Below are 17,690 nucleotides of genomic sequence, written 5' to 3' on the forward strand. Positions count from 1 at the left end.
CCCAGCTCATCCCAAAGGGAAGCGGGAAGAGGGCGCCATCCTAGCGCCCCCTGCTGGCACAGCGCGGGCACGACCGGGCGTCAAAAATGAGCCAAAATCGGGAAAATCCGACCTGGGAGCGGAGACGCTGCTGGGAATGGGATGGAATCTGCTCCAATGGATTTGGTGATAGGAAAAATTCCCTGTGTGACCTCCAGCGCGTGGAAAAAGCACCTGAGGCTGGGCCCATCCCTGCCCAGGGTTGCCATGACAACAGCCAAGGATGAGTTCTCTCTCCCGTGTTCCCGACGAAGCTTTTCCATAAGGACGGGCTGAGGATCTGTGGAACCGCTGGGACACACGACAGGAAGCTCCTGGAGGGGAAGGTGACATTCCAAGGGCTTTGTCCCTCCTCTCATCGCTCCCTCAAATTGGTTTTGGGCCTCAAAATTTCAATTTACAACTCCAGGAAGAGCCTGGGAAAGGCACAGTTTCCTCAATTTATTTCATTCTCCCCCTTCAGCTCTCAGGTTAACAATGGGAAGGTCACACCTGGCCCAAAGCTGACTTCCCCTCCTCAGAGAATTCCAAGGAATTCACCCCAAAACTCTGAAGATGCTGGGAGATGAAGAAGCTTTACCTCCCACAGAACACGAACCAGGCACAGGAGGATCCCTTTGGAGCAGCAGAAAAAGGACTCAAGTCGTGTTCATGGGTTATAAAAGCCCTTTTATAAAGCCATTTTTAAACAAAACCAAAAAGTTTACAAAAGAAAATAAAAGATACAGAAGAATGAGTTGCTTAATATATTCCAAAAAGGAGAAAAATAAAAGAGGGGACACAATTCCAACATGCTGAACAATAAAGGGTTCATTTTTTCCTCGTGGTTCTTTTTTTTAATACAAAATACAAGCGAAGGATACACATACTTAAAACAGAGCTCAGGAGCAGGTATGCAGTCCTGGGAACCCTTTTTCAAGAAAAGCAAAGCAGGGTTTTTGTTATTTTTTTTGTTTTTCTTTCTTTGCAGGTACATACAGAGACTCGGAATATGTAAAATTAATTAAGTAGCACAAAAGACCATCACACGATTCTACCAATGAATGTTTGCATCTAGAAATTCACGAACATGGTCAACAGTCATGTTCACTTCAACCCCTTAAAAAAAAAAAAAAGTGTTTGTTTTTAATTTTAAATAAAGCATTAATGTTACATTCAGACTTAACTCCTAGTACCATGCTAGATCTCAGCGTTGTCCAGAGTTCCCAACCCCACAGTGGTGACTGTTTGCAGCTGCCCCTTTTTTCTGCTTTTGAAATGAAAAAAAGAAAAAATCATAATAAAAATTAAAAAGCATGGGGAACTGCAAAGAGCCTGATTTTTCAGAAAAGCTCACCAGGGGATTGCAAACACTCAAGACAAAATATTCATTGCATACCAGAAAATGATGCCTTGCCCAAGGCCCAAGGCCCTACCTGGAGTCTCCTCCTCCACCTTCACACTGCTCTCACTCAGGGTTTGCTGTGACACGATGGCAAACAACAACAAAAAAAGAATTACGTAGCTCTTATTTACAATTATTTTTTTTCATTTTGTAACAATTGCTTCTGCAGGAAGGAAGGGGAGGGGGAAAAAAAAAAACCAAAAAAAAAAAAAAGAGAAAAGAAAATAAAACCTCACAAATGCTGAGAACACAAAGGGAATGGGATGTCAGACACTCCCACTCGCACCCGCGCACTCACACACCGAAGATTTCGGGGGCTTTTACACACATTTAAGTCTGGCTTAAGCTGATTCGAGGATCTCCACCCACCCCGCTCCCCCCTCTCCCAAAATATATATATAAAAAACCCTCGCCCCACTATACAAAGCATTTGCACACTGGTGGTTTGCAGTCACACTGAGCATGCTGGGCCGGCTGCGGGGCAGAATCGGGGCCGACAGAGGTGACACAGAGCCAGCACCTGGCAGGGCTGGGCTGGACTTCTGCAATATTTATGGTTTGAGAGAAAGAGTTCCATGAAAAGACATTCAACTACTGAAGTGGGAAGTCTAGAATTTGATTTAGAGCTAGGCTTGGCTTGGGGAGGTCTCCAAAGGACACTGTCGGCTCTCCCTGCTCTGACGGGCTCCAAAAAGCCCCAAATCCTCCTGACAGCCAGAACAGAGCGTTAGTGTTGCTTCTATCCCATCAGGACTCGTATTTAAGCCTCCCAAAACTGCAGGGAAATACTCAAAGCTGAGGGGAAATGCTCTATTTGATCATACACACACAGAGAATATTTAATTTCCACGTAGGGATGTGACAGCAACCCCCCCAAACTCACACATCCTAAACGCCAGCAACTATTCCGTGACAGCGTCCCTGTGAAACATCCACCTGCTCCATTTCCTCCCCCCTCCCACAGATGAATGAATTCTCCATCAAATATTAAGCTCATGGATCAGTCCACAGCTTTTAGGAACCGTGTGTTCAACGATAGGATCTGTTATAAAAATAAACACTTCACGAACAAATGACAGAAAGCAAAGCACCAGTTTTCTACAGCTCCAAAAGCTTCCAGCATGTTACAGTTTCCTTCCCTCCCTCTCTCACCTGGGTGCCTCAGGGGCTGTTGTACCTTTGTGACCATCACCAGTGGAGGGAATTTTAAAAAAAAAAAGGGAAAAAAAAGGAAAAACCCCAGGAATTCCAGATTTCTGGCGCTGCCCTGGCGGTGCCTCAGCTGTGCTGGCACAGGAGCTGAGCGGGCTCAGAGCTGGCACCTGGCACTGGTGGGTGCTGCTTCTCTCCCCTCACTCTCTTCTGCCTGGAGGAAGTTAAAAGTGATTAAAAGCTCCTCAGCTGCCCCATTTTTCAGCCCTGCTCTCCCCACAGCCCCTCCTGACCCCGAGCTGGGCACAGTTGGCATTGATCCTCCTGCTGACCCCGCTGGAACCGAACCAAACCCATCTTTAGCACGAAACCCCAGCTGGAATTGCTGACTTTGACAGGTTCAAGGCAGGACTGTTGGCATAAACCTCAGAGCTGGATGTGGTGGGGAGGATTCAGGGACAGGATGGAAGTTCTGAGCTGAAATTTTAAGAGCAAGACCAGGGCAGGGCTCGAGACTGAACTTTGGAATAAATCCATTTTACCTCTCTGCAAAGGCTCCAGAACTACAGCTGTGGGACAGAAAATCTTTGCAAAGCCTCCTCCTGTGCATGGAACCTTCTGCTCCACAAAAATCTCTTCATGCTCCTAAAGAAAGGCATTTTCCCAGCTTTCCTTCCAGAATGTTTAATACAAATTAATTCCGAAGGGCATTAAAAAAGGTGAAGTTTGCTGCTGCTGAAAAACGTTGTATGCTGGAAAAAAAAATACTCAAAATAATAAAAATATTCACCTTGACAATTTTCTTCTGTCTGTAAAAATGTGAACTGCTGTATTTCTAACAGAGGAGCCAAGACACTGTTAGGGCTTAGTGTTTGCACAAATCAGCAGAACAGGTTTGGAAAAAATTACAGAATTGCCCAAATCCAGGATTTTCATAGTGTTTGGGTTGTGACACACTCAGAAAGAAGCATCAGGCAGCCTCCAACTCATGAGAAATGAACGTGTGAGAAAGCAGAAGAGTTCTATAAAATCAAGGGCCAAACTTGCCAGGCACGAAATGATCCAAAAGCTGAACTGAGAACAGAAAAAGGATTTTTCACAGCCTTAACTTTTCTTAACCGTCTTAGAAAAAAATATAAACAAACCAAAAATGTATTTTAGCTGAGGTTCACAAAACAGTCTTCAGAAAACACCTGGTCTGGCAGGTGAAGAACCAGATCAGCTGGAATTATCCTTGAACACCTGAATTCCAGAAAAACCCCTAAGAACCCAATGGACAAGAGTAGCTTGAAACAGAGTCTGGACTGCAGGAGAACAGCTCTGGAAACCAGAGATTTGCAAAAGTGTTTGCTACCCCAAAATGGTTTTTATTTTTAAAATGTGGCCATTTATTTTCCCTGTATTACCCAAGAAGCTGAGGGAATGCAAGAGGCTCTGCTCTCCCAGAAATCCAGCAGGTGGGAAGGGGTGTGGGAGAGGAGAGGGGATTACATTCACTTCTTTTTCAAGACTGAGATTTCCCTGCAGCCTGAAGCTGTTCTGAAAAAAACAAACAAACAAACAAAAAAAAAATCGAACCACTTTAAAAAATAAAAATTAAAAAAATAAGATTTACAATGAAACAACATCATCTTTATTGTAACGGCAACAGTAGTTCCATGAGAGTAAAGAACGTTAAGAGAACTTCAATTTTTATAAGCCAAGGTAAAGGAATTTACCAGCCTCAAATAAAATCCAGGGCTAGGGAATCACACAAGACAATCAATCTCTCAGCTGCTGGAGGAATATTCCATTCCCCACCTGAGGCTCCACACTGTACTCAGCATCTTCAGGCTCCCTAGGGATTCAATGTCCTTCCTGCCCATATTTAGTGTATCTCATCTAAGAGCTCTCGGAAATCCCACACAGGATTCACAAGCTGGTGCCACGTGCACCAGAAATCCCAACTGATTAGCTGCCTTATGTTACCTTCAGGAGGCTGGTTACAAAATGTGTAGTTCTGTGACAAAAAAAACCCCGAAAAAACCAAAAAAGGATGCAAAGCTCGGCAGCTGGAAGAGAAGTGTGAGCAACGGACAGAAGCACAGAGGGCTTAGGGAAATAAAAATAGAAATGGCAGGTCCAGTTTTCAATGTTTCCACCAACAAACACGGCAGCAACCTCTGTCTCAGGGTTTGAAAACCAAGGCTTGTGGAGCTTAATGGGAGTTTAGAAAATAATAAAAAAAAGGAAGGATATGGCTGCTTGGATAAAAACACATTAAAATGCCACCACGCACACCTCGAGTGTCCTGCTCTGACAGGGACATCCTGACTCCAGCTCCTTCCAGCTCCACCTCCCCACCCAGCACTCCCAGCTCAGGGAGCTGGGCCAGCAGCCCATCAGCAGGAGGGTGGGAGCAGATCCCACAGGGAGCAGGGTGGGGACAGGGAAGTGGCACCCTGGAGCTGCCCAGTGCCCGCTGTGCCCCCTCTGCCAGGGATCCCTGGAGCTTTGCTGAGGACAGATGGAGGGAGGGAAGAGAAACACTCAAGCCTGACTCATGGGATCTAAACTGACCAGAGCACTACAGGAATCCTTTGCTTCACACCCACAAAAGGACATCCCTCGCCCCAAAAGCTGAAGAATTTAATTTTACATTATCTGTTCATTTTTTTTTTTCCTTGGAAAAAAACCTCTAATAAACACATTTTCCACGATACCAAATGGAAAGCAGGTTTTAAAATGGTTTGCGATTTCTCTTCCCTGTTCTGCCCATCTACAGAAGGAATAAAAGAAGGGTTAATGGATGTGGGAAGGCTGGAGGTTGAGTATCTGAATTTGTCTGGAATGGGCTGCAGTTTGCCTACAGAACAGTTTTCTATCCAGCAGAGACAAAAGATCTCCCATCCTGACTGGAGGGTCTTTTCTAAATCAAAGACACTGGACCATTCCGAGTTTCTTGATTGCTTTCCATGAAAAACGTGCCTGAATCCAAGAAACACAGGATTCCTCCCTGTGTTTCATCTTCCTCCACTGGAATTAGATCAACTACATTTTTGCTGAGACTGAACTCGTCTCAAAGTCTGTTAAAGCAGAGGTTCATTATTTTTTCCATATATTCCAAATACAGAATAATAGTTTTAAACAACTCTTACCAGCACTGGGATAATCTATTCTACTTAAGGATTTGTAAGTATGGTTTCCACAGATCAGTCTCAAACCTTATTGCTTCTCAACTGCAGTATCCCTTGAAAAAAAATAAAATATTGAATGGTCTGTTAATTTGTCTCAAATGGCTTTTCAGGTTTGGCAGGGGAGGGAGAACGGAATGGCCAACAGAGAACATTGACTTCAAAATATTACTGTAGAAGGGTTTCCTCTTATTAAAAAAGGATACACTGTATTAAACAGCTGAAAGTAAAGACAGCATTCAAAGCCCATGAGTCAAGCCACAGCCAAAACCGTGTTCTACCCCTAAGTATGTTTTTCTTTTCCTTTTTCTTTTTTTTCTCTTTTTTTTTTTAAACAAAGATTTTCCTCAACTGCCATTTTAATCTTCACCAGAGGGTGCTTCATCTTCAGATCCCTCATCCCCTGACTTCTCTGGTGGAGGGCTGGCTGATTTTTTCTTTTCTGGGGGACTTTCAGGCTCTTCATCCTCTTCTTTGGGGGATGGGGTCTTTTCTTTTGTTGCCTTGGAAGCTGTGGGGCGACCTGCCTTCCCTTTGCCTTTCACTGGGCTGGGGGTCACTGGAAAGAGAAAAACCTTGTAAAACTCAGCAGCAGCAAAGGCAGAAAAACTCACACTGTGTTACACAAATGGGAGTTCAAAGTCGTTCAGCAGCAGTCTGACCACGGCCACGGTGCTTTTTGCACTCCCAATTAGCAAAGCTGAAGGGAAGAGCAATCTAACAAGATTTCAAAGCTGTTTAATTGGAAGTCTTACTAGTTGTTGGATGTGACACCACAAATGGACACAGCTCTTGTCAAACCAGAACAGCTGGTTATCAACTATTATCATTTGAAACTTCCTTTGGCTCAGATTTCCCCACCCTAAAAACATCACAAAGTCCCAAACAAATCCACAGACTGTTACTGATTGGCTGTGAGACGCAGGAATCAGAATGCAGCACCTCAGCAGGGAAGGTTTTGAATGTTAGGAGTTTTTACCAACAAGACATAGGTACCAATTCAACCCCTAAAGTAAGAATTAAAGCCAGCTTGTAATTCCATACTGCTGCTAGGAAGTGGCATTTTGGCCCTTCAACATTTATGTGGATGTTTCTGACCCCAAGATTTCTCCCAAGTCTTCTGCAGCAAAAAGAAAACCTGAGTTTTGAACTGAGTAACTTATTTTGCACAGACTCACCTGTAGCCTTTAGCCTGGGCTTGGGCATTTTCTTTTCTTTCCTCTCTGGCTTGGATTTCTTGGAGACCTTCTTATTTTTCTTTTTTGAACTGCCATAGTCACTGTCATCATCATCTTCCATGAGGAAGTCTTCATCACTTCCTGAATCTGCTGGAAGCGTAAGGAAATATAAGGTTTTGGGGGAGAAAAAAAGGAAGGGAATTGAAGATACAGCTGAGATCTGCCAGTTAAACTGCAGACACAGACTCTGAGACCTTGTGGGCTTCCATTTATCTGCTGTGGTACAAAATGTGACTGGGTTTTTACATCACCAATGCCTCAGGACAGCAAGAAGCAGCAAAAAGCATTCAGAACTTTACAATTATCCTTCAGGGCTGCTTACAGAGGAACAGATTTTTGGAAAACACACACCCATCTTTGGAAAACACACCCATCTTTGCTGCAAACTTGGAACACAAAGTCTAGATGTGCAAAACCCAAGTGGGACAGACAGACAGTAAAAATAAAAGTTACTAAGGAGCACAATTTATGTCCTCAGTGTCCCAGCTGTGTCCCTTTTGCTGTCATTTTTTCCAATCCCATTTACTCACTCTCCTGGAACTGTGCCTCATCATCCTCTTGCTCTTCCTCCTCACTCCCCACATCATCCATGAGCATCTCCCGCTGTTTGGAGGCTGCTTTGGACGCCGCCTGCCGCTGCTGACGAACACTTTTGTGATCTTCCTTCTCATCCTCGCTGTCCTCTGCAGCAAAAGGCCCCAAGGTGTGGTGAATGCAGAGCACAGAGCTCCTGCCTCGAGGCAGCACGTGGGCAAAACAGGGGCAGCTCACTCATGAGGGGGTTAAGACACTCACTGAGTTACTCTGAGGACAATTCAACCCCATAAACACCCTCCTTCATCACCCAACGGGGACCCTCTGCAATATTTTGCACTGCAAAATAACCACTTTTTTCTCTCTTTTTTTTTTTTTGTTTACCTGCAGGCCTTTTCCTGGATTTGGAGGCTGCTCTCTTATTCTTGTCTGGTTTAGCCTTCTTTCCTTTTTTGCTTTTTTGAGAGCTCTCGTAGTCGCTGTCAGCTTTGCCATCGTCAGCTCCTACGTCATCATCTTCACTGCCAAAATCTTCATCTGCAAGGAGAAGGCACCAAGATGAAGTTTCTTGTCCCATTCTGGACAAAAACTGCAGGGAAGGGATCAAGAGATCTATCCACTCATGAAGACAAATTTTATAGGACCATCACATTACACAAAGCAACATTATTCCAATCCAGGGTGGGAAGTAACAGCAGCTGAGGCAGCATCCAACTTATTTTAAGTCAGAATTATTTCTTTTCTGTCTCCTACTCCTGCAACTCAATTTGAAGATACACCATCAGTACAATGCAATCAGTTACCTGCTGAGTGTGAATCATCTTTCTTAGTCTTCACATCTTTGTCTTCTGAATCCTCACTGCAAATGAGAGAAAGGTAAAGTCTGACTGCTGGTCTCAACTTTGGCTTCATTCACTGTTGTGTGGAAAATAATTTGGAAAGAGCAAACTGATGTCTAGGCTGAGAATTTTTGCTTTTCCTGGACATATTTCAGGATTACTCAGCTGTCTGTGAAGTTGTCATGGTTGGGAAGATAATGTTCAAACTCTGAATCACAGACAAACTTAAACCAAGCAGGAAATAATCAGTCAGACTGAGGTGAACCATGCACTTCACTCAAACTGACCCACAGTCCACGTGGCTTCCATTTTAGTTACAATTTTGATGGTTTATATGCAGTCTATAAATGAAATAAAGGTTTATTCTGAATAGATTTGTAGTCAGCACTTGTCTTTATGTCATTGTTTAGACTCCATTCTGTGCACGTTGCTCTTAACTGGCACATGTCTGGTCTAAGCTTTCTCAAATTATTTGATCATTTGATTGATTTGGAGAATAAAAGACACCTTGGGTTTATAGAACAAGAACCAGCAGGCAGAACCTCCATCCCTGAAGCTGCTACCTGTCATGAAAACAAAAAAATGACCAAAAAGGTCTCACGGCAATCATTTGGGGACCACAGTTACTGTAGAATTCTACAGCAGAATTTCACTTGCAACTCAGCTACCAAACCAAGTTGTGTGTTCATGGATCAGCCCAAACAAGGAACAAAGAGCCACAGAACGACCAAATGTCCCCAAGTGCCACCCCATCCCACCTGGCACCACAGGGATGCCCTGAGCAGGCTGCAGAACACGGGCAAGGGGCTGCACCTTGCCACTGACTGACCTGAGGACTGCAGCAGCTGCCGATCCTTGTACCTGGGATCACATTCCCTGCCATTCCAGCTGCCTGCCTCTGGAGCTTCTGGAATGATGAAGCACTACTGACAAGTGTTTCACACATGATTTCTCTGTCTACTCACATCAGGAAGAAACCACCTCAGTGTCTCAGCTGGGTATGAAAGCCCTGACTGAGAGCTCTCAATCTCCCTGGAATTCCACTCCTCTTGGAAGATGCTGCTCCCCACACACAGGACAAGGTGTGGAGACACGTTCCCAACAGATGAAAAGCTTCTTTTACCTGTCCTCCTGAGAATTCTTCCCAGATCTCCTCTTATTTTTTGCCTCTCGGGGAGACGAACGGATTTTCTTGGATGGGGGACCTGAATCTCTTCCATAATCATCATCTGGACAGGACAGCACAAAATGGGTTTGAATCAAACTCATTGCCAGCAAACTGCTTTCCTCAGCTACAACTTAAACTGACCATTTCATGCACATCAAAAAGAAAAACATCACAAAGCTTCAAACAACCTTTGATGGAAACAAACTCCTGGTTTAAACCAGTGATTTTCCCTTTTCTTCTGCCAATAGCACCATGAAAATGCTGTGTACAGTCAAGTCTCACCCAGGGAAACAGATGAAAACCTCACAAGAGGACACAGGATCTCATTTTGCACGTGGTTATTATATAAACCTATTAAAAATTAACATCCATACATACTTCTGTATGATTCTAACAGCACACATTATTTACTGTGATGGGATAAAGGATGTCATTAAATAGGAGTTTAAACTCTTTACAACTCTTACACAACACCTCACTTAATGAGTAACAGCACTTTAATTAAGAATTATGCATATTTGTCCCATATTAATTATCAGTGCAACCTGACTTAGCACTGAGTTTATCTTCCAAGAACTCAAAACCTATTCCAGAGATGTTCTGTTAATTCACAGATTACATTATTTGAGAAATGTGATCCAGAAACGTTCTGTAAATTCACACGGATCACATTTGTTTAGATGCAATCCCCCCAAAATGCCTGATAATGTGGGCTCAACTGGAGCCACAAAATAAATGGAAAACATCTTTTCCTGTAGAAAAAAGTGGCATCGAGGAGCCTCTGCCACAGAACATAACATCGAGCAAGGAAGGCGCTGCTGCCAACAGCCTCAAGGCACTCCAACAATACAAGCATTAAATAATAAGATTTCTATCACCATTGTTTGTTTAATACAAAACATATGAGAATCATTATATTTTCAAATACTTATTAACAGTTCAGGCTGTGAAGAACAGAAACTCCTTGGAATCTGAGTTGAAGACGCAACTAGGAGCAAAACAATTAATACGCAGGGCAATAATGAGCTGCTCTAGCCCAAGGAGATGAAGGAAAAAAGTCATTTACCAGCATCATCTGATTCCTGAAACTGGGAGTAATCGACCACCTTCCTGTTCCTGTTAAAAAGCAGGAGAAAAAAAAATATTAGGATTTCATCATTTCAGAGCTCCAAAAGCCTTAAGGACCAAGGAAGTGCCATATCCTTGCTTCCAGGGCTGGATTTGTAGTTCAAAAACAGCCCAAGAAAACTTTGATAACTCAGCCACCTCCACCTCTGCAGTCAGGAGTGAACACAAAGTACATTAATTATAGTAAAGCATAAATAGCATTTTCCTGAGGAGATTTTATAATAATCTGGATTACACTCCCAGAATCAGAACATTCTTTTCGATAAGTACCACAGAGGTTATGAATCAGATAAACATTTCTAAACTGCTGCTTTTGGAATTTCTGCTTCTCACAGCTCACTTGCTGTCACACCTTCTCCTCCAATTTTTATTTTCCCATGTGATCCTTGCTTTTGAAGCATTTTAAGTTTTCACTGGGGCTTCCAGGAGCTTTCTCAAAGAATTACACTGATCCTGTGGGAAGATGTCAGAAAGCTGAAAGTGAACAAAATTAAACTTGCTTCTTGAATTTACTGAAACCTCAAAAATGGAACTGCTGGCTGTTTTATCAGCACCTTGTCAATCAAATCCCAACTACTTCAGACAACTGCCCTGTAATACCACACACCAGAGGGCATCAAGAGAGCCACTAATTCAATTAAATTTCAGTTCCAGCTGAGAATGCCTCAAACTCGGACTCCAAACACCCCCTGGAAGGACTGACAGGGGCTGGGAGGTGGAGGCTCAGCTGGGAAAGGCACCAAAGAGATTCCCACAGTCCCTTTTTCCAGTCCTTCTGGCCCAAAGCCAAGGACGAATCTGATTCTGCAGCAATCACCACATGAGCTCCCTTCTACAGCTGGAAAACTCCATCCAGCACATGGATCCTTCCTTCTCCTCTTTCCCTTCTCCTGCTCTCAGCACAACTGTGCCAATTCACACTGAGCTCCATTAATTACCTGTCATTAACATCCTGCACTGCTGATAAACCTGTTTAGTTCAAAGACACCCCAAAGCCATCGCTGCTGATCCATCTGAAATCCAGTTTAAGTTGCCCTCCTTAAGTTGCACCTCTAATTCATGGCTTACAAGAAGGATGCAGGAGCAAAATTGTTTTATTTCAACCAAACCTCTGAAAGAAATTAAAAACCAAAAAAATTAAACCAATCCTGAAAAAAACACCCTGAAAAAACCAATCAGGCAAGATCTGTACAGGTCAGATCCCATCCAAGCTTTGGAGCACGTGTGAGCAGAACAAAGTACAACAGCACCGTGCACTGTTCACTCCCTCCCAGTCTGAGTGTGGTAAAACACCAGTTTAGGGACACCATTACTGGCAATTATTGATTTACATTCCTATTCCAACAAGGAGCCTTCCTGAAGGTTGCCTCCTGACCCACCCCACAAATGAAAATGTTAATTTTATTCTGATAAGCATCAGAAGAACAGCGAAGTTATTTAATAAGATGCCCGATTTCAGGTATCAGATATTGGGGTTTTTCCTTCAAAAGCATAAACAAGGTGAAAAAAGCAGAATTTCCACTCGGACATCACTGAGCCACCGAACAAGATGGAAATGGCAGTTTTTCCACCTTGTTTCCTTCAGAGACACATTAAATCAGATACTGGAAATGTAACAGTGTCAGCTACAGCATTAACAAAAACACTGTCCCTGTGGCAAACACCCTTCAACAAAAACACTGTCCCTGTGGCAAACACCCTTCAACAAAAACACTGTCCCTGTGGCAAACATCCCTTCCCCAAGCACGCTGCCCTGGGTTTGCAGCCTGAGAGTAAACCCTGCTCAGTTTTCCTCACATGGCGAGCAGGAGCTGTGACATTTTTATTTAAAACAAAATTAAGAATCACTGTTTCAGAAGAAACCAAAAGCGGAGGCTGTTTCCTTGCATTATCTTGTCTTGCAGGGCAAGGAGAAGGGTGGAGTAAAGAAGGAATCTCTGCACTGATACCATCGGAGATAAAGATCTGCAAATCTCCAAGAGCACCAGAGAAGCTCCCAGGAACAGAAACAACCAACCTGCTCCTGGCACCTGCCCTTCCCCTCTCTTCATACTCATCATTCACCTCTTTTAGACCAGCTAAGTTTTATTTAGAACTGTCAGCAGCGCTGCTGTGCAATAATAACTACGAGTTTGCAAAGAGAGCCTGCAGTGTTTACTACACCAAGGTGATAAAAACACTCTGTGGAAGATCACTGGAATTAAGAGCCAGGAACAGAGTGCTGGTGTTGTCAGGGAAGAGCCTCTCTTTGCCATAAGATGTTAAAGCAAGCAAGCAGGCATAAAAATAAACTCTCTGTTAAATCCACTTAGACTGAGCATAAAAAGACAGGCGAGGGGACAGCTGGGATGGGCATTGTTCAGTCTGGTTTAAAATATTCACTGAGATTTGAAGATAACTTCCTTGCTAATTCAGATCAGCACTTGAAGTGTGCATGTGAAAAGTTCAGAGAGAGGTCTAACAGCACAAGTTTTTAATAACAGCTGTCAGTCCAATATTTTTGGAATAAACAGCAACTCATCAACATGTTAGGATGGAAGCACTTAGCAAAGTAATTCTCCAGTAATTTAACTACAGCTCAGAAATGCACAGTAATTCTTGCAACCTGTGCTTGATGCCTGCCAAACTGCAATTTTGGAATTATGAAAAGCACCATCAACATGTCAAAGGATCACTAAATGCCTGTAAAACTGAGGAAGGATTGTATGGTACTACCTCACCTTCAGTTTAAAACCCTCAGCCTTTAAACCAACATCAGCACAGCCCTACAACCAGGTAGAAAACTTGGGGGTGTTTAAAGGGAATGCTTAGATTCCCAGGTATTTGTGCAGGCATTAAAACCCACAGAAGAAGCCCAAATTTTTAAAAAATCCCACAACATATAACCCTGAAAAGCAATGCTAAAAGAAGGCTTCAAAAACCCGGCACTGAAGAGGAATGTTTAGGTCAAATGACAACCAGCAAAGACAACAACCACCTACCCTCTAATCCAATAGAGCAAAGCAAGGAGATTAAATGGTTATTGGGATTTTGTATGGGTTTTTTTAATTGGTTATTTAACCAATAAAGTTATATAACAAAATATAACAAAAAACCCCTCAGCATTTGTGAGCAAAGCTCCGGCCTTTCCCTGACCCTCAGGGCTGGGGCAGCTCTGGCTCAGCAGTCAGGTTTCACTTTCAGGTAAAGATGTCCCCTTTGAGGCCAATATTATCAATAAATACTGCCATTAAAAGCACCTTTTGGTGGCTTTTTTATAGATAGAAAATACAAATTCCAGCCAGAAGTGTTTCTTGCAGGGATTTTCAGAGCTGTGCAAAGCACATCTGCAGTGCTGGATTTGGGCCTTCCACGAACACTGACTTAAAACCACCACCAGAAGGTGACACAGGGTACCTGGTGACAGTCAGGGACCTAAACCATGTCACTTTGGGGCTAATCTGGGTAAAAACTGGACTCAGACAGGACTCACCAGCAAGAGGGTCCCCACTACAGAGCTCAGAGTGACTCCCCACGTCTGTAAGCCCCAGGCTCTGCTCATGGCACCTGCAGGATTTTCAGGGATCCACATGACTTGAAACTCCATAAAACAATTAAATGATTTCTGCAGCAATAACTGAAGCAGTCTTGTGCCCGTCCTCTATTTGATTCTAACCATAATTGAGATTTTACTACAAAAATGATGCAGAGCAGGAGGGGAACCAAACCCAAACATCCACCCCACTCCCCCACCCTGGTGTCATCCCTGGTATTTTGAATTTTCTTGTACCTCCACCTTCTCTCTGTTTCTCTTCAGACTGAAAGAGAGCAAGGATCATCTTTTTACTCATCTGCAAAGTGTCTCCAGCCTGTCTCTGGACCACACAGCATCACTCAATTTTATTAAGTGCCAATCCCCAAGGAGCTGTTGCTTTCCTGCAATCCCATGGAAGCTTTTCCAGAGTCACAATATTTATACTTTACACTGCCCAGGTAACAACACTGGCAACAAGTTATATTTAATAGATGTATTTTTTCCTGCAAGTAAAATTTCACCCTTCCACTGCAGTGCCAACACCAGACTGGGATTCAAATCCAAAAAAATGAAGGATGTAAAGCCTTGAAGCACTGAGATCAATTCATAACTGGCTCTAATCTTAAAATGAATGACCAAAAAAACCCTGGGATTTCCACACCTGCCCACAACATCTCAATTTGCAAAGCCTGCAGGAGAGGACCAGCGAGACAAAGCAGAAGAGAGGCTGCATCAGAAGCCAAAATCCTGACTTAAAAGATCATTAATTGATGCTGTATATAAAAAAATAGTGGCTCAAAGTATTTTATTTTATTATACCCCTACAAGCAGCCCCAGCTCTCTTCACAGAACTTCAGGAGGGTTACAAAAGGGATGCAGAAGTTCAGTAATTTCAGGCTCCTTTAGTTTTTACTCCTTGCTTTTTTCTACCAACAGTGAAAACACCCTCATTACCCACCCAGGAGAAATGGAATTGTGCAGGAAGTACCTGGCTCTCAGTGCCAGGCACATGAAGCCTGTAAATACCACGACTTTATTACTACTTAATTTTAAGTAACTGACTTCAACAGCCAGACTCAGCCTTAGGTCAATTTTCTCAACAAGTGGAGTAAAAACTAGGGATATAGGATGGATTTTATTAAGTTCTCTCTTTAGGTGCACACATATTCACCAGAAGCCAGCAGCCACCATCAACTAATTCAAAGAACACTGACTAGAGGAAAACTTTTCCACCACTGAATCTCACTCTGAAGAAGAACCTTTCACCAGGCTTCCATTCTACCACCAACAAGCTAAGGTAGGCAGAAAAAAACCTTCATTCCAGCATTAATTTATTAATGAATTTAAATCTATTGGCAGAGTTAATACTTCGTAGAGCATACAATGTAGCAGCCACTGAATATTTACCTTTTTTCCCCTGGAAGGGCTGTTAAATTCAGGGAGATAAGGGACTGCTGCATCTATCCTGCCAGGTGCCAAGAGGTTCTGTGCTCCTAACAACCTGCTGGACTTTGGTGCCTCATTTTCCTGCAGAGCAGAGCCTGCCAGCTGAGGGTGAGACCAGGCAGACCTTTCACAACCCAGCAGGACTGAACAGAGGCGTTTTATTTTAATTTTTTTTTTTTTAACCTTGCAAAAATACTTAATTCCAGGAAGCTCAGAGGTTCTACTTTTACAGACACCACCCTTTCCTTACCTGGGGCAATCTCCAGAACTGGCACGTGAATCACCAACACTGAAGTGTCCCCTCAAGCAGCAGTCACATCACCACTAATTTGGGAAGCTCACCAATCACTGAGCCACTCCCCTACTTAGCAACGTAGTCCTGGGTTCCATTTATATTTTAAATTCTGCATATTAGAAATATAACTTAAATACAACCACTATCATCTCTAAAAGTATATATGTATCACAGCCACAATTAATTTCTACTTATTATTTAAAATTGCCAAAATACCCAACATCCACACCCCAGACCAGGCTCACTGGGAATAAAAGCACAGCCAGTTACTTGAGGTATCTTGAGAATGAAGAAATTCCAAAGCATCAGAAGAACACCGTGGGAAACCTCACACCTTTGCAATTAAAACAACTTAAATCACGAGCTCACTCTTTTGCCACCCCCTTGGTAAAGCTTTGAGACAAAAGGGAATCACAGAATACCCCGAGCTGGAAAGGACCCACAAGGATCATCCAGTCCAACTTCTGGCCTTGCACACACACCCCAAAATCCCACCCTGTGCCAGGGAGCGCTGTCCAAGCACTCCTGGAGCTCTGGCAGCCTTGGGGCTGTGCCCATTCCCTGGGGAGCCTGGTCAGTGCCCCAGCACCCTCTGGGGATGAAACCTTTCCCAAACATCCACCCCAACCCTCCCCTGACACAGCTCCAGCCATTCCCTGGGGCACCACTTCCCTGTGCCGCAGATTCTCAAAGCCACCACGCTCCAACCCCAGCCAGCAACTCCTCCAGCTCCCAGCGCTGCTCAACCCAAGCCACCAACCCCAGACCCACCTCCGCGGCTGCCAGGCACACACACAGCCCGCCTGCAAAAAGCTCTCCTCTTCCCCACGAAAGGAAAAGGAGGGGGGAAAAAAACAGCAGCAGGAAACCGAGCCCGGAGCGCGCAGCCCGCGGCCGGGCGGGCGGGCGGGCGGAGCAGGGCGTGTGTCAGCGCCGCTCGCACCGAGGGGGCGGCTCCTGCCGGCTCCTCCCCTACGCGTGGTTCCCCATGCACAGCCCCCGTGCCCCGGACCCTCGCCGGATGGCACCGCGTCCCCTCCCCCGGCAGCGTGCTCGGCTCGGCCCCGCCGCCCGGAGCGGGCCCGGGGGGCCCCGCGGCGGCCGCGGATCGCGGGGAGAGCAGCGCCCGCCCTGCGCCAAGTGGGTCACGGCGGCGGCGAAAAATTCCCTTTTCCCCGTTACAAAATGTGGGACAGCGCCCGCAGGGCCGCCCCGCCGCGCCCCCCGGGCCCGGGCGAGCGGCGCAGTGTGAAATACGGTGTTTATTGTGGTGGCTGTGGAAAGTTAGGAGGGGGAAAACAAGGGGAAATAGAGGAGAAATCGGCACGGCCTGAGCGCGGCCTGCCCTGCGCGGGGCCGGCCCGGGAGGAGCGGCGGGAGCGGCGCCGCCGGGACTCACCTGACGGGCCGCGACATCTTCCCGGCGCTTCGGGCCGCCCGGGGCTGGGCGCGGAGGCAACGGGGACGCTGAGGCCGCCGGGGACGCTGAGGCCGCCCGGAGCGAGCGGGAGCGCTGGGCCCAGCGCCTCAGGCCGCGCCTGCGGAGCCGCCGCTCCCGCGTCAGGCGCCGCCGCCGCCCCCGGTGCCGCTCCCCGATCCCGATCCCGGCCCCGATCCCGGTGTCGCTCCCTGATCCCGGTCGCGGTCCCGGTGTCGGTGCCGGTCCCGCTCCCGCCGCTCCCCCCCGCAAAATGGTCGCGCTCGCCCCGCCGAGAGGATGCGAGCGGGGGGGCGGTGCCGCCGACCCCGCTGGTCACGCCCCCCTCGGCCGCCGATTGGC

The 17,690-nt window shown here is 45.4% G+C and overlaps 1 protein-coding gene across 2 annotated transcripts; it reads right to left on the reverse strand.

The window, feature by feature from the left end:
* Positions 1-687: 687 nt before the first annotated feature.
* Positions 688-17,594, reverse strand: NUCKS1 (nuclear casein kinase and cyclin dependent kinase substrate 1). Of its 2 annotated transcripts, none has more exons than XM_068995592.1 (8): positions 17,310-17,594; positions 10,594-10,643; positions 9,483-9,588; positions 8,324-8,379; positions 7,905-8,057; positions 7,517-7,669; positions 6,927-7,076; positions 688-6,307 (listed from the first exon to the last, which is right to left on the reverse strand). In XM_068995592.1, the coding sequence occupies exons 1-8, from the start codon at positions 17,324-17,326 to the stop codon at positions 6,108-6,110; spliced, it is 885 nt and encodes a 294-aa protein (XP_068851693.1). In that variant the 5' UTR covers positions 17,327-17,594; the 3' UTR covers positions 688-6,107. The 2 variants fall into 2 exon arrangements, with proteins under 2 accessions (XP_068851693.1, XP_068851694.1); XM_068995593.1 differs by having other exon boundaries at positions 6,927-7,073; positions 17,310-17,593.
* Between the last annotated feature and the right edge of the window lie 96 nt (positions 17,595-17,690).

The sequence above is a fragment of the Aphelocoma coerulescens genome, chromosome 26 (assembly GCF_041296385.1).
Source record: "Aphelocoma coerulescens isolate FSJ_1873_10779 chromosome 26, UR_Acoe_1.0, whole genome shotgun sequence".
Classification (NCBI taxonomy): domain Eukaryota; kingdom Metazoa; phylum Chordata; class Aves; order Passeriformes; family Corvidae; genus Aphelocoma; species Aphelocoma coerulescens.